The 15120-nt window shown below is 43.5% G+C and overlaps 1 protein-coding gene across 3 annotated transcripts in view; it reads left to right on the forward strand.

The window, feature by feature from the left end:
• LOC147896263 (Transport protein particle (TRAPP) component) overlaps positions 1-15120 on the forward strand; it is a 63161-nt gene that overhangs the window by 7959 nt on the left and 40082 nt on the right. For 2 of the 3 annotated variants that reach the window (XM_087382888.1, XM_087382887.1), the window contains exons 3-6: positions 12960-13048; positions 13350-13413; positions 13537-13614; positions 13728-13804. In XM_087382888.1, coding sequence (XP_087239014.1) covers positions 12960-13048; positions 13350-13413; positions 13537-13614; positions 13728-13804 — 308 coding nt within the window. The remainder of the gene's footprint in view (positions 1-12959; positions 13049-13349; positions 13414-13536; positions 13615-13727; positions 13805-15120) is intronic. The other variant, XM_087382889.1, reaches the window with a different exon arrangement.

Genomic DNA, 15120 nt, shown 5'->3' on the forward strand with positions numbered 1-15120 from the left:
CATCCTCCAAGGTAGACGTAGGGTCGGTATACAAGCTATGCAATGATTGGTCCTATTCATGAAAACTCAAGTGGGGTACTTTAAATGGAAGGAGGCAATGAATTGATCATGACAATTGCATTGCCATTGTGTCATAAACACACAAATGCAGAATAAGAAAATTCTTTCTATCTTAAATGGTGCGTTGCCCTATCAGCTAGATTTAGATTTAGATGCTCATTTGGGAGAGACTAAAATGAAACCGTTTATACTTCACAAGCAGTTGTAGCTTGAATGAAGAGATTTGGACTACTTTTTGATTAGCCTTCTTCTTTAGTGCTAGCCTTCGTCATGGCTGAGTTTGCCCTTCACGTCTGGAGTGCCGACAGAAACTTAGTATGAAGACTTTGTATAAATGGATGCTGAAGTATGTGTGGGTGTGTGGATTTGTATGTGTGAGAGCATACTTTTATACTATGGTCTACACTCACTGTTGGGCGCTGATGACGTCAGTGGGGATGTCATAGTAGCTAGTCCTTGCTATGCGTGATGGAGTTTATGGTTTTCAATTTTATGAGTGACTATCGTGAGATTGAAACTGCACTACGTTTTTAGAGGATGAGGTTGCGTCCAAGTTGCAGCCTGTTGGTATTGCAAAAATTCTTTCTATCTTAAATGGTGCGTTGCCCTGTCAGCTAGATTTAGATTTAGATGCTCGTTTGGAAGAGACTAAAATGAAATCGTTTAGACTTCACAAGCAGTTGTAGCTTGAATGAAGAGATTTTGACTACTTTTTGATTAGCCTTCTCCTTTAGTGCTAGCCTTCGTCATGGCTGAGTTTGCCTTTCACCTCCGGAGTGCCGACAGAAACTCAGTACGAAGACTTTGTATAAATGGATGCTGAAGTATGTGTGGGTGTGTGGATTTGTATGTGTGAGAGCATACTTTTATACTATGGTCTATACCCAGTGTTGGGCGTTGATGACGTCAGTGGGGATGTCATAGTAGCTAGTCCCTGTTATGCATGATAGAGTTTATGGTTTTCAATCTTATGAGTGACTCTCGTGAGATTGAAACTGCACTATGTTGTGTTTTTAGAGGATGAGTTTGGGAATGTTCCTGGATTCATGTAGGTATATGCTTCTGCCGTATTAGCGGACATGCAAATTTCACCTTGTGAAGTTTTCGTCCAAGTTGCGGCCTGCTGGTATTGCGATAATTCTTTCTATCTTAAATGGTGCGTTGCCCTATCAGCTAGATTTAGATTTAGATGCTCGTTTGGGAGAGACTAAAATGAAATCGTTTAGACTTCACAAGCAGTTGTAGCTTGAATGAAGAGATTTGGACTACTTTTTGATTAGCCTTCTCTTTTAGTGCTAGCCTTCGTCATGGCTGAGTTTGCCCTTCACCTCCGGAGTGCCGACAGAAACTCAGTACGAAGACTTTGTATAAATGGATGCTCAAGTATGTGTGGGTGTGTGGATTTGTATGTGTGAGAGCATACTTTTATACTATGGTCTCCACCCATTGTTGGCCGCTGATGACGTCAGTGGGGATGTCATAGTAGCTAGTCCCTGCGATGCGTGATGGAGTTTATGGTTTTCAATCTTATGAGTGACTCTCGTGAGATTGAAATTGCACTATGTTGTGTTTTTAGAGGATGAGTTTGGGAATGTTCCTGGATTCATCTAGGTATAGTCAGAAGCAGTTGTAGCTTGAATGAAGAGATTTGGACTACTTTTTGATTAGCCTTCTCCTTTAGTGCTAGCCATCGTCATGGCTGAGTTTGCCCTTCACCTCCGGAGTGCTGATAGAAACTCAGTACGAAGACTTTGTATAAATGGATGTTGAAGTATGTGTGGGTGTGTGGATTTGTATGTGTGAGAGCATACTCTTATACTATGGTCTACACTCACTGTTGGGCATTGATGACGTCAGTGGGGATGTCATAGTAGCTAGTCCTTGCTATGCGTGATGGAGTTTATGGTTTTCAATCTTATGAGCGACTATCGTGAGATTGAAACTGCACTATGTTGTGTTTTAGAGGATGAGTTTGGGAATGTTCCTGGATTCATCTAGGTATATGCTTCTGCTGTATTAGCAGACATGCAAATTTCACCTTGTGAAGAGACTAAAATGAAATCGTGTAGACTGTTGGAATTATAGATATAATTCAGCAGTGACCAATGTAATATAATAAGTTAGTTAGGGGCACTTTTCCCTCATTTAGAGGTTTTTCCCCCTAACTGCAGTTAGTTCACTAACTACGGTTAGTGACTACTAAGGTTTTGTCACTATGACAAAACCTTATCCTACTCACTTTGTGTTGTACTCTTTTACACTCTATTTTGCAACTACAGCTTCTAAGCTTTCGACTCTCTCACTCTCTCTAGCTCTCACTCTCTCCATTTCCTTCATTTGGTACCGTATTTGTACCTGTTTTTCGTACAGGTTATCATTTCTGTATAGTCTACGTACCTGTCGACGTACTAGCCGTATAGTGCCGTACAAACTGTACGGCATTTCCGTACAGTATTCAGTACAGTAAATCTGTACTGAATCTGCTTCAGTACAGCAGCAGGTACCTCCTTGGTTTTGTACAAGAGAACTAGCAGGTGATCTTTGGCAGGCTAATTTTGCAGACAGCCATTGTTTGGCTAAGTATTCTGCGAGTATATTTGGGGCATTTTGCATATTGCAGACATTGCAATCATTGTGCAATTTTGGAGCTACATCTGGAGAAAAATTGGAGATATAGTCTGAAATTTGGGGCTTTTGTATTAAAATTGCAGATTTGGGGCTTTTAGCATTTTTACCCCTTTCTGGCTGCAATTTCTAGCCACAAATTGGGGCTTTTGTGTTTGGAGAGCATTTTTTGGAGTATTCAGTACATACTGCCTTTCTTGGAGTGTTTGGAACACTTTTGGCAGATTTTGGAGAGTGTTTTATGCTTGGACAGATTTCTGACAGCTCAACTAAAGAAATCTAAGTTGCATATACAGCCCGTACTTGGCTGTGTTTTTGGGAGTTGTGCATTTTATTCCCAGTAAGGGAATTCAGCTTTGTATCTGCTTCAATCTCTTTTTCAGATATGGCCCATCAAAATCAGAATGAGTTCCAGTTCGGTGGTCTTTCACAGGAAGACAAATTGGATGGTACCAACTACTCCCTCTGGAGTTTCATGGTACGTAATATTCTGATTTCTCGCAATTTATGGGATTATGTCAATGGGGATGAAATCCGACCAGCAGATATTGCACCTGCTACCCCTCCTCAGCAAGGAGGTGGAAGAGGTCGTGCACAAGGTGCAGCTGCAGGACAAGTTGTTGGTGCAGCTACAGTCAATACTCCTGAGCAAAAGAGATGGGATTCACAGGATGCCTTAGCCTTGTCATGCATCTCTCTTTCAGTGAAAAGATCCATCATTCCGCATATCCGGTCGTGTATAACCTCCAGGGCAGCGTGGGATATTTTGGAAAGCATGTATGCAGCACGGAATGATGCCAGGGTATCCTTTTTAAAAAGAGAGTTGAGCAATACACATATGGAGGAGGGTGACTCCATGTCAGCCCATCTCACTAAGCTACAGGATCTCAGAGAGCAGTTGTTGAACATAGATGAAATTATTCCTGATTCAGAGATGATTACAACCACTCTGAATTCTCTTCCTGAGTCTTATCTCAGCTTTCACACTTCGCTGAATTTATCATTGAGGGGGGGTGCAAATCCTCTTTCTTTTCATGAGCTGATAGGACTTCTGCTTCAGGAAGAGCAGACCAGGAAAAATTTGGCTTCACGTGCAGGTGAACAAGCCATGCTCTCAAAATTCAAATAAAAAACAAAGGGACAGGCAAAAACAGCAGCAAATCAGCCTTCCAGTGGGTCAGGACAGCCTTCACAAAAGGCTAAAAGTGATGCAAGCAAGCCCAAAAAGAAGGGTTTTTGTCACTACTGCAAAAAGCCAGGTCATCACATAGCAGAATGCAGGAAAAGGATTGCAAAGGAAAAGAAAAACAGCTCAGGAATGGCTGTTTCAGATTCAGCCCCTTGTGCATCTGACAGTGGGGATGCTGCAGCCAACTTTGTTGGTCAAGATTATGCCTTTTTATCTTGCATTTCTGATTCTAGGTTGGCTGTTCCAGATGCTCGGGATAGTACAGCTTCTTGCAGTGATGATACATATGCATTTTTGACTTGCAGTTTTGACTCTCCTTCAGATGCATCTGCTTTCAGTGTTGATGAAACACTGAACACATGGTATTTTGACAGCGGTGCATCCAAGCACATCACTTCGAGGAAGTCTCTCTTTACTTCCTTGCATCCACCTCCTGTTGGTAAGAAAGTCACTTGTGCCAACAACTCCTCATATTCAGTACGTGGCACAGGAGAAGTTGAGCTCACTGCAATTGATGGCTCAATTTTCAGACTTTCTGATGTCTTATATGTGCCTGGCATAACCAAAAATCTCCTTTCAGTGTCCACTCTTAACAGAGGGGGATTTCAGGTCATCTTTGAGGATGACAAATGTGCTGTCCGGGACAGGGAAGCTAACTATGCCTTAATGTTATCTGGTACTCTGCTGCGTGGGCTTTTTCAGCTTGATATTTTTCAGAAAAGAGCAGCTCATGCTTTGGCAATTTCTACCCCTACAGTTGCCATGCAAAATGCAGAATTATGGCATGCCAGATATGGCCACATGCATTACAACAGCTTAATGACACTTCAGAAATTTTCAATGGTTGATGCATTGCCACCTCTTGAGATACCTCCTCCACATGCCTGTGAAGGGTGCATTTTAGGTAAAATGCATAGATTTCCCTTCAAGAAGGATGGTTCAGTTAAAGCTGTTCGCAAATTGCAGCTTATACACAGTGATGTCTGTGGTCCCATGAGGACTCCTTCATTGGGTGGTCATCTCTACTTTGTCACATTTATTGATGACTACTCCAATTTTACTTGGGTTTATGGGCTGAAAAAGAAATCTGAAGTGTTCATAGTGTTTAAACACTTTTCAGCCATGGTTGAAAATGAAACCGGGCTCAAGATCCAGACATTACGCACGGATAGAGGTGGGGAATACCTATCTGCAGAATTTGATGCTTTCCTCAAACAAAAGGGTATTGTGCATCAGCTCACAGTCAGGCTATCCCCTCAGCAAAATGGCAAAGCTGAGAGGAAAAATAGAACCCTCATGGAGATGGACAGATGTATGCTGAAAAGCAAACACATGCCTCATAAATTCTGGTTAGAGGGTTTGATGTGTGCCAATTACATTTTGAACAAGGCTCCCACTAAGGCTTTAAAAACAAAAACTCCTTTTGAGGTCTGGAATGACAGGAAGCCTTCAGTGGAACACTTCCGAGTCTTTGGATGCCTTGCCTATGCACATGTGCCAGTTGAATTTAGGCACAAATTGTCAGATAAAGCCATCAAATGCATATTTGTTGGATACAGTGCAGAAAGCAAGGGGTATCGTCTCTACAATCCTGCTACACGCAAAATCATTGTAAGTAGAGATGTGATATTTTCTGAAAATTCAGCTCACACTCGGGCTGATTTTCAAATGCCTTCACCTTCAGAAGATGTCTTTCAAGGGTTGCTACCCATTGCTTTGGGTTCCCCTGCTGATTTTTCTGATCCAAATCAGAATTTACAGCAACCTTCAAATGCTTCAGTTCCGCCACAGGATGTCATGCCTCCTCCACAGGCAGTGGAACAAGTGGTGCAGCAAGAAATTGCAGACATACATGCAGCAAAAACAGTCCCAAACTGGCTGTTACAGACTCTCCGGGAGAGTAAACTTGATGCTCCGTTACCTGGCAGGACTCGCAGTGCAGCAAGGCACATGGAAGGTGCTAATTCAGTGGAATCAGCATATGCAGGTACTCTCCTTGATGAAGAGGAGCCTGCCACATTTGAAGAGGCACAAGGTAATGTGCATTGGATGAATGCCATGCACGATGAGTTGCAGTCCATTGCCAAAAATCAGACTTGGGATGTTGTGGACTTGCCACAGGGTAAACATGCTATTGGCACACGATGGGTATTTAAAGTCAAACGGAAGCCAGATGGCTCCATTGACAGATATAAAGCCAGGCTGGTTGCTAAAGGCTATGCTCAGAAAAAGGGCATAGATTATGAGGAGACTTTTGCTCCTACATCCCGGATGACTACCATCTGATCAGTAATTGCAATGGCTGCACATTTTGAGTGGAATGTTCATCAGTTGGACATCAAAACAGCCTTCTTAAATGGGGACTTGTTGGAAGAGGTGTATGTCAAACCACCTCCGGGTTTTGGAATTACAGCAAATGCACTTCAAGTCTGCAAGCTTAATAAAGCTTTATATGGGCTGAAACAGGCCCCTCGTGCATGGTATGCCAAGATACATGCCTTTTTGACCAGCAAGGGGCTGCACAATAGTCCTACTGAGAGCACCCTCTACATCAAGATGGATGGGGGGGAAATATTAGTCATCCTTCTTTATGTTGATGACTTACTGCTCACAGGGTCCAATGACGACAAAATTGCAGATTTCAAAACTGATTTGCAGACCCACTTTGATATGTCAGATTTGGGGCTGCTTCACTTTTATTTGGGGATCCAGTTCTCTCATGAGAGACGTGGCACTGTTATGTCTCAGTCCAAGTATGTTCAGAAACTTTTGGACAGATTTAACATGCAAGAGTGTAAGCCCATATCTACTCCTATGGAACCGGGGCTGAAACTCACAATGCATGATGCAGGAGAATCAGTTGATGCCACACTTTACAGTCAAGCTGTTGGATGCCTCATATATCTCTGCAATACTTGGCCTGATATTCAGTTTGCAGTATCTCAGGTGAGCAGGTACATGCACAGCCCCAAAACTATGCATTGGCAGGCAGTTAAGCGCATCTTCCGTTATTTGCAAGGCACCAAGTCTTTTGGCTTACTATTTCCCAGGGGGGGTGACTTGCAGATGCATGCCTACAGTGATTCAGATTGGGCTGGTGATTATGACACTAGGCAGTCCACTAGTGGCAATTGTTTCTTTTTGGGAAAATCTTGCATTTCATGGCTGAGCAAGAAACAATCTACAGTGGCTACCTCATCATGTGAAGCTGAGTACAGGGCAACTTTCACAGCAACAGTTGAATGTGTCTGGCTGAGACGTTTATTTGCTGATCTTCATCTGTCTTTGGAGGGTCCTTCTCCAATTCTCACTGATAGTCAGAGTGCCATTGCAGTGGCAAAGAATCCAGTGTTTCATGCTCGCACGAAGCACATTGAGGTTCACTATCACTACGTCAGAGAGAAGTTGCATGCATGAGAGATCAGTATGATCTTTGTGTCCACACATGACAATGTTGCAGATATTTTCACCAAAGCACTACCACGTGAGAAGTTTGAGGCATTTCGCAGTGCCCTGAACTTATATCCGTTTGGTGATTGATCAGCCTTGTACATGACATTGGCACTGCAGGGGGGTGTTGGAATTATAGATATAATTCAGCAGTGACCAATGTAATATAATAAGTTAGTTAGGGGCACTTTTCCCTCTTTTAGAGGTTTTTCCCCCTAACTGCAGTTAGTTCACTAACTACGGTTAGTGACTACTAAGGTTTTGTCACTATGACAAAACCTTATCCTACTCACTTTGTGTTGTACTCTTTTACACTCTATTTTGCAACTACAGCTTCTAAGCTTTCGACTCTCTCACTCTCTCTAGCTCTCACTCTCTCCATTTCCTTCATAGACTTCACAAGCAGTTGTAGCTTGAATGAAGAGATTTTGGACTACTTTTTGATTAGCCTTCTCCTTTAGTGCTAGCCTTCGTCATGGCTGAGTTTGCCCTTCACCTCCGGAGTGCCGACAGAAACTCAGTACGAAGACTTTGTATAAATGGATGCTGAAGTATGTGTGGGTGTGTGGATTTGTATGTGTGAGAGCATACTTTTATACTATGGTCTACACTGACTGTTGGTGGGCGCTGATGACGTCAGTGGGGATGTCATAGTAGCTAGTCCCTGCTATGCGTGATGGAGTTTATGGTTTTCAATCTTATGAGTGACTATCGTGAGATTGAAACTGTACTATGTTGGGTTTTTAGAGGATGAGTTTGGGAATGTTCTTGGATTCATCTAGATATAAGAAAATTCACGATGGCTTGTGGCCCATGAAAGGGTACAATGCTTCTTCCATGCATTATGCCATAGGGTCTGAATTCTCCAAAAGGCATGTAGATCTGTGCAAAGATCGATGGATCAACAACAGGGCATGTTTGTTCGGATTTAGAATTTAGAAGTAACCTCCCCACTTGTGAGCCGCCAAATGAGGACATAGGGAGGATGACCAGCAGCATAGGATGGGTTCACAGACATGCCACATGGGTAGAGAAGTAGTCTGCCACAGTGGCAGATTTGAGAGAGGCGAGAGGGCTGCCACATGGGCAGCATACAGGCTGTGGGCAGCACGAGCAGGACACGTGTCTGCATGGAAGGGCTGCCGAGGAGTGGCATAGGGCCTTGAATGACGGCTGAGGTGCTGGCAGCAGTAGGCTCTGCAAGCGCAGCACATGGGGCAGTAGCAGAAGGGACTGCCAGTTGGCAGTCTGCTGCAGCAGGTCGGCAGAGGCCAGGGCAGTCGGCCAATCAGACAGCAGGCAGGCCAAAAGGAGCCTCCCATGTGGCAGGATCAGCAGACCAGTCAGCTGAAATCCAATCTGGAGACCTCGGGAACTCTCTCTTCAATAAATCGCAGTTCTACAACCAATCGCAGCAGGCGTGGCACACCTTGATATGCTGTAAATCAAATTTGCAGTAGTAAGTTGGCTTCCAATTGACTGGATAACAGTTCGTAACAGTCCTGGAGCCCTCGGGAAGGCTGGAACCCTAGTTAGACAGCTCTCTAATGGCTGGAACAGACTTTGCAGGAAACCCTCTCCTTCTGGCAGCTTGAACGTGTGAAAAGACGGAGATTATGAGGATGGAATCATCTGTACAATCATCTGGGAAGGTGCGGAAGCACAATAGGAGGAATTTGCTGCAAAAGAGGAGTGCTGGGAGGGAGAGAAGAAGACAATGCACCACACTAGGGGCCAGAAATAGGGCTGCCCCCCCCCCCAAAGGTCTTTATTGCAATAAGAGCATGAAGCTGAGTACAACCTTGAATGAATCTAGGAGCTCTGAGGGCCCTTCTTTTATAGACTTGGCCTAGCTAAAAGCTAGACCTGCTTTCTTAAAGCTAAACTGAGCTTTCCTGCTTTTACCCGCTTTGGGGCAGCTTTTACATCCTTTTTAGGACCCCGTGGGGCCTTCTTTAATGGCACCATCTCCCAGGTGCTTTTTTCCTTGTGGGACCTGCTATTTGCCACTTGCTCCATCTTTTTCAGCCTTTTAGCACTCTTCCAAGTCCTACACAAACTCCAACACTTTAACCCATTAAAGGTTAGCGAAATGCACGATTCCTAGTTCTTGGACTAATCCTATGCCCTTGTGGGCATCCCATAGTTCTCTTTTACCAATTGTAAGTAAAAGTAAACCAATAAAACTTATTCTTAGTTAACCATCAACATTCTTTGACCGAAGTCAATTCTAATAAAGATTATACTTTATTTCTTGAGAGAAGTACCAAATGGTGACATCAGCAGTTGGGCTGGTTGGTTGGGATTTACACACATTGGTTGGCCAGCCTGTGGATCTGGTCGGCCTAATACATGGGGGCTGTCAAGTCCTATAAATAGGGGGCTCATTGGGGGTCGAGCAGATGGTGTACTTGTGGCAGTCATGTCTGCTGGCCTTCAGCAGGAAGAAGAGCAAGGAGGAGTGCATTCATAGGAGCAGTGCAGTCCTGATCTTGAGATCAATTTTGGAGGATGCTGGAGGAAGGTGAACAGTATTAGGACAACAGGTGAAACCCTTTGTTTGGTGCAAGGTTGAGCAGCAAAAAGCTGTCCACATAGCACGCTTTGAGCAGGGTACTTTGTACATGGTCTGGTCTCTTTGGGAGCATATGAAATATTCTATTGCTTCTCTACATGGCTGTCTATTCCTATAGATTTATTTGTCTACTTCAGTGACACTTGTGTGCACAAGACGATTATTTGCATTGTGTGAACCTTGGCACAAGACTTCCGCTGCAGGGAGTTGGCTACAGCAAGCAGCTCTCTATTTTCTGACATGGTAGCAGAGTCCCAAGGGAGACTTACAAGTGTGTTGCTGCTCGGAGAAGAGAACTTTTGTTTGAAACTCCGAAGGACAGGTACCTTTGCGAGAAGGAAGGTGACTTAGATTCAGATGAGTGTGCCATTGTCAATTAAGGTCTGCAGAATTGTATTAATTGCATTGTTGTGTTAGGTCTACTTGAGGATAAGTTACCCCAACGGCCCACTATTCTTATCCAATGTCATTGAAACAAATCCAAGGTCCCTGGGTCTCCATCTGTTGAAGGCTCAAGCACCCCCCGGACCCACTCTATAATGCAAGGATGGAAGGAGCCAAGGGCTTAGTGCAATTCCTCATTCACAAGGGCACACCCTATCCTAGAAAACTTTCACATCCAAAGGCTTCATGGATACCCAATTTGGAAGGTGAAGCTGTGCACCTATGCGGTGGCATGGAATTGTGACTGACTAGATGCGACATTAAAGGTAGTAAAGAATACAGATTCAGAAGAAGTGGAAGAGGGAGGAAAATGATACTGAGGTGCTGTCAATGACTATTTGAATGACATCAGATTTGATGATACCTTGGAACAAGCATGGGGAATCTTGAGGGATCTGTATGAGACAGAAAACTCTACGAGGACCTTCAAACTCCAAAATCAATTGTTCACCACGAGGATGGAGGGAGATGCTGCAGTGCATGACTACTTCATGAGGGTAAAGGTGATCAGGGATCAGCTGGCAGCAGTTGGTCAAAGGTGGACCGGGTTCAGTTGCCAATGCTTATGTTGAATATGTTGCCAAAGAGCTTCAGAACCTTTGAGACTGACTTCAGAAAGGTCGAAGCTGCTCAGCTTTGAAGAGTTGGGGGCTATGTTGGTGCATGTTGAGGCTAGGCGAAGATCTACAATAGAGAAGGTAGCAAGGACAAAGCCTTTAGTGTGCAGACTAAGGGTAAGGGCTTGGGATTTGGGAAAGGGCAAAGTTGGCAAAGGCAAGCCCAACACAAACAAGGGCAGTAACAATTCTGATGATGACGAGGACTCTTTTGTCTGTGGAGGGAAGAAGAAGAAGGAATGCTTCTATTGTGATGAGCCTGGACACTATGCGAGAGATTGTAGAAAGAAGGTAACAATTCTGATGATGACGAGGACTCTTCTGTCTGTGGAGGGAAGAAGAAGAAGGAATGCTTCTATTGTGATGAGCCTGGACACTATGCGAGAGATTGTAGAAAGAAGGTGTATCAAAAGGAGGAGGAGGAGGCCAAGCCAGAGTCAGAGTCGTCAAAATCATCAGCAAACTTGGTAGCACTGAAAAAAGAGGAGCTTTTTTTGGGCAGGACTCTGGGTGGTACTGAGATCAGGTATGTGAACCTAGGTAAAACTGTCTTGATGTCTGACATTGAGAGATGTTTCAATAAGCCAGAGGTACTAGGAGCCTTTGTAAAGGTGGAGGATGTTGAAAGAGGGCAGCACCTGCCTGTGAGCCCCTTTCCAAGGACATTAGGGCTGCCCAAGGTTTTTGTTGTAGGTGTTATTATACCCTAGATTTTGGGCAGGCACCAGCGACAGAAGCAATCCTTTTTGGTGTTGATTATAGCAGGGCCTGATAGACCCTGTTGTCTGCAGCAGTATGCTGCAGACTTTGGCAGCATTAGGAGCTGCTTTGGGCTGCCAGAAGCAGTCCCATGTCTGGGCAACAAAGGCCCAATAGAGAGGCCTTTTATATTCCAGGTAGGGGAGCAGATAGGGCGGCCAGACCTAGTCTGTTCCAGTCGGCCAGCCAACCAGGCTGGTTGACTGACTGTCCACACAGATTGCCAAGTCGGCCAGTCCAGGGGCTGGACAGTGGCCCTATATAAACCCCTCCCCCTATCCATTTCTACACCCAGGAGCCCCCCCTCAGAGCCTCTCCTGTGATTCTATTCCTGCGTACCTATGATGCTCGTACAGGCACCTGGAGCAGAGTTCTGGTGCGGTTATAAGCTCCTTCAGTCTTTTGGAGCCCTACAGTGGATCCTTGTTTACAGGTTCACCATTTTGGTGCTGCAATAAATGTACAGTTCTGTACACTGTGTTTATTCTGAGTTATTTGTGAGTTGAATCTGTATTTCGTGCTTAGTAGTTGTTTCCTGGGCAAGTGTTTCTCGATGTTTTATTCAGTGACAGCATTGGGCCCTCAGACTGTTGTGCTGAGAATGAGGCAGGGAATTCCAGTATCAGGGTCAGATGTGAGGACACACTGTTTCCCAATGTACTGATCACTCCTGCTCCTGCGTGCCTACATGGACTGTTCAGCCTGTTGTAGAGGGTCCAGTCAAATCTAAGAATGATAAACCCTAAGAAGGATTTTGTATGCTGCCTACATGGCAGCAGGTGTGCTGCCCTTGTGGCAGCCAGTTCATCCCTGACGCTTACTCGTATTTCTCTATAGTTATCACTCCTCCATGCTTGGGCAAATGGGGAGTTGACCCATGTTTTCTAATATGCTAATGATGCATTTATCTCCGTATTTCGCATGGAAAACTTGTTTTCAAATCTTGAAGATAAGCCAAATCTATACGGGATCATATGATTGTGCATGATATTTTTGAGGCTCTAGATGCAAGGCTTATTTATAAATCTTTCAGTTCTCATATTAAGTATGTACTTTTTGGGTGCAAAATGATTTGGGGGTATGGAAAATATGCGAAGATTACTGCAGCTTTTGCATGGTTGATGGTCGCAGTGTGTAATTAGGTTTGCATGGATATGTTTTAAAATTGAATGTGCTGAAGACTTATCTTGTGATAAAAGAATATAGTTTATGATGGGATTTCTTGTTGAGTTGGATGCAGGTCAGCTTAAATGCATTTTCCTTCTTATTTTCAGAGATGGTGCAGTATAATCAAACACGCGTAGACAATATTGCAGAACTCGAACACAGGTCACTAGATCCTGTCTCTTTGCTCAAGTAGCTGTTAATTACCAGTTTGTTGCTGAGAAATAACAGTTCTTGAGTACAATCCTAATCATTGGTGGATGCATTTTGAGGCATATGGTCTAGAAATGGCGCATCTATGCCTCTTTAAACATGGGCTTGGCTGCAGACTTTTGTAGAATTTGCAGCATGTACCATGTCATGAGAGGCAGAAGGTGTCAGTCAAAGATCAAAATAAACATTATAAGGACAATTTATCTTGGATATACTGACATCACTTTCATTTAAAAAAAATGGTACAAAACAGGCTAGAGGATGCTGGCTACGGTGTGGGTGTCAGAATGTTAGAACTACTTTGCCATAGAGAGAAGGTGAGCAAAAGGCCATGCAAGATCAGTGTAGTGCATTTTTTTTCATATTCAACAATAGCTAACCGGTTGTGACCTGTGAAAGAGGGTTATTCGTGGCTTGATCCAGAGGAATTTTATTTGCAGGGAAATAGGAGGGAGGTAAGGTTATTGGGAATCCTCTCTTTTGTACATAGTACACTATGGAAGTCACTTTTTGGAAAGGTATTGGTTTATTTCTTCAGCATAGTCCAGTATCTATGAATGACTCTCATTTCAAATTACATGGCGAGTGCAACTTAGCTGAACCTATGGGTGCTTCTCCATGCTGAAAAAAGGTTGCAGATTCACTTGAAAAGGGAACAGAACATGAAGATGAATATATGATTAGTGAAAAAGAGCTTCTTGTCAACAGGTAGCTCCTTAAGCATGTTCCAGTCTGTGTCTGCAACAATTCACCTAAAGTCTATTTTCAGCTTTGAAAAAGTTTTAGTTTGACTCTTATGGTTATTATGTAGTTTTCCATGCTACAATATGTATTCTTTGCTTTAGCTATCTGCATAATGCTTTGTTATTTTTGAAAAATACGAATTGAATGATTGACGACACATCTTCTCTTCTGTTATTGTTTTATGGAATTTTTGCCAAGCTGCTTTTAGACAGCTGAAGACACATTTTACTTCATAACCCATGCAAACAATTTAGCTTTCCTTCTTTCATTAGTTGTACATGACGAGTTTATACAAGCAGAGGACTTGTTTCCAGGTTTAGTGCCTCATTGGAATATGATGTGAATGTCTTCTCTTCTATTGCCTTTGGTCTCACTTGTCTTCTGTTGTGTTATACATTGCGCCCGTACGCTCGCGCCACCCACCCACCCCCACACACACACACGCACACACATATTTTCTTAACAGGTTTGCATACGTGACTAGGTAGTGAAGTAAGTGTTTAGCCTTATTGACCTCCATATCCCACATTGTACTTCTGGATTAACCATAAAATCATACCCCTTCTCTCTCTTTAACACGCCTTCCTACAAGTTGACCCTCTATATATATGTTCTTTTCAAGTACCACTTGTAGTTGATCCCCTATGTGATATATGAAGTGTGAAAATGAGTTAAAAGAATTACCCCCTCCTTGGGATAATTAAGCTGATTTCCATTAGGGGGATCCTCTAACTATGTAACTACGGGTCCTTTTTACCTTCATAGAAATCTCCCTAAGCATTTCAATCTCCAAGGATTATCTTTAGGAGGTTTAATGGTCTAGCATTTGATGTAGGCGTACTGTTATGCTCAGGCTGAGATAACATGACCTCAGAGGGATTGGTGGACATTTTCCTTTAAAGGACCAACTGTCGTATTTTATTTTATTGCGCTTCAAGTATATGGTTAAAGGAATCAAGGTCCTTGGTGAGGGCGAATTGACACTGACTAGATGGTTCTAAAGGTCAGGGGCCTGGGGGCATCAGATGATGTGATTGTTGAGGACCAAATAGAATTAAATGGTACTCCAAGGGAGGGGTAAGTGATGCACCAAGGATTGATCCTAGAATCGTGACATGTGGCATGTAGAATCATCTAGGGACTTGTGGGCTTTGTGTACAGCATGCAGGTGGGAAAAAACGTGAGAGATGTGCATACGTGAGCTTGCTGACACAGAGGTTAGTTGGGAGGAACAAAGTAGTGTCATCACCCGTGATTAGCTTGGAATTGTTATACTTGTC

The sequence above is a fragment of the Dipteris shenzhenensis genome, chromosome 12 (genome assembly GCF_047967505.1).
Source record: "Dipteris shenzhenensis isolate YYH24624 ecotype China chromosome 12, Dip_SZ_1.0, whole genome shotgun sequence".
Taxonomy (NCBI): Eukaryota; Viridiplantae; Streptophyta; class Polypodiopsida; order Gleicheniales; family Dipteridaceae; genus Dipteris; species Dipteris shenzhenensis.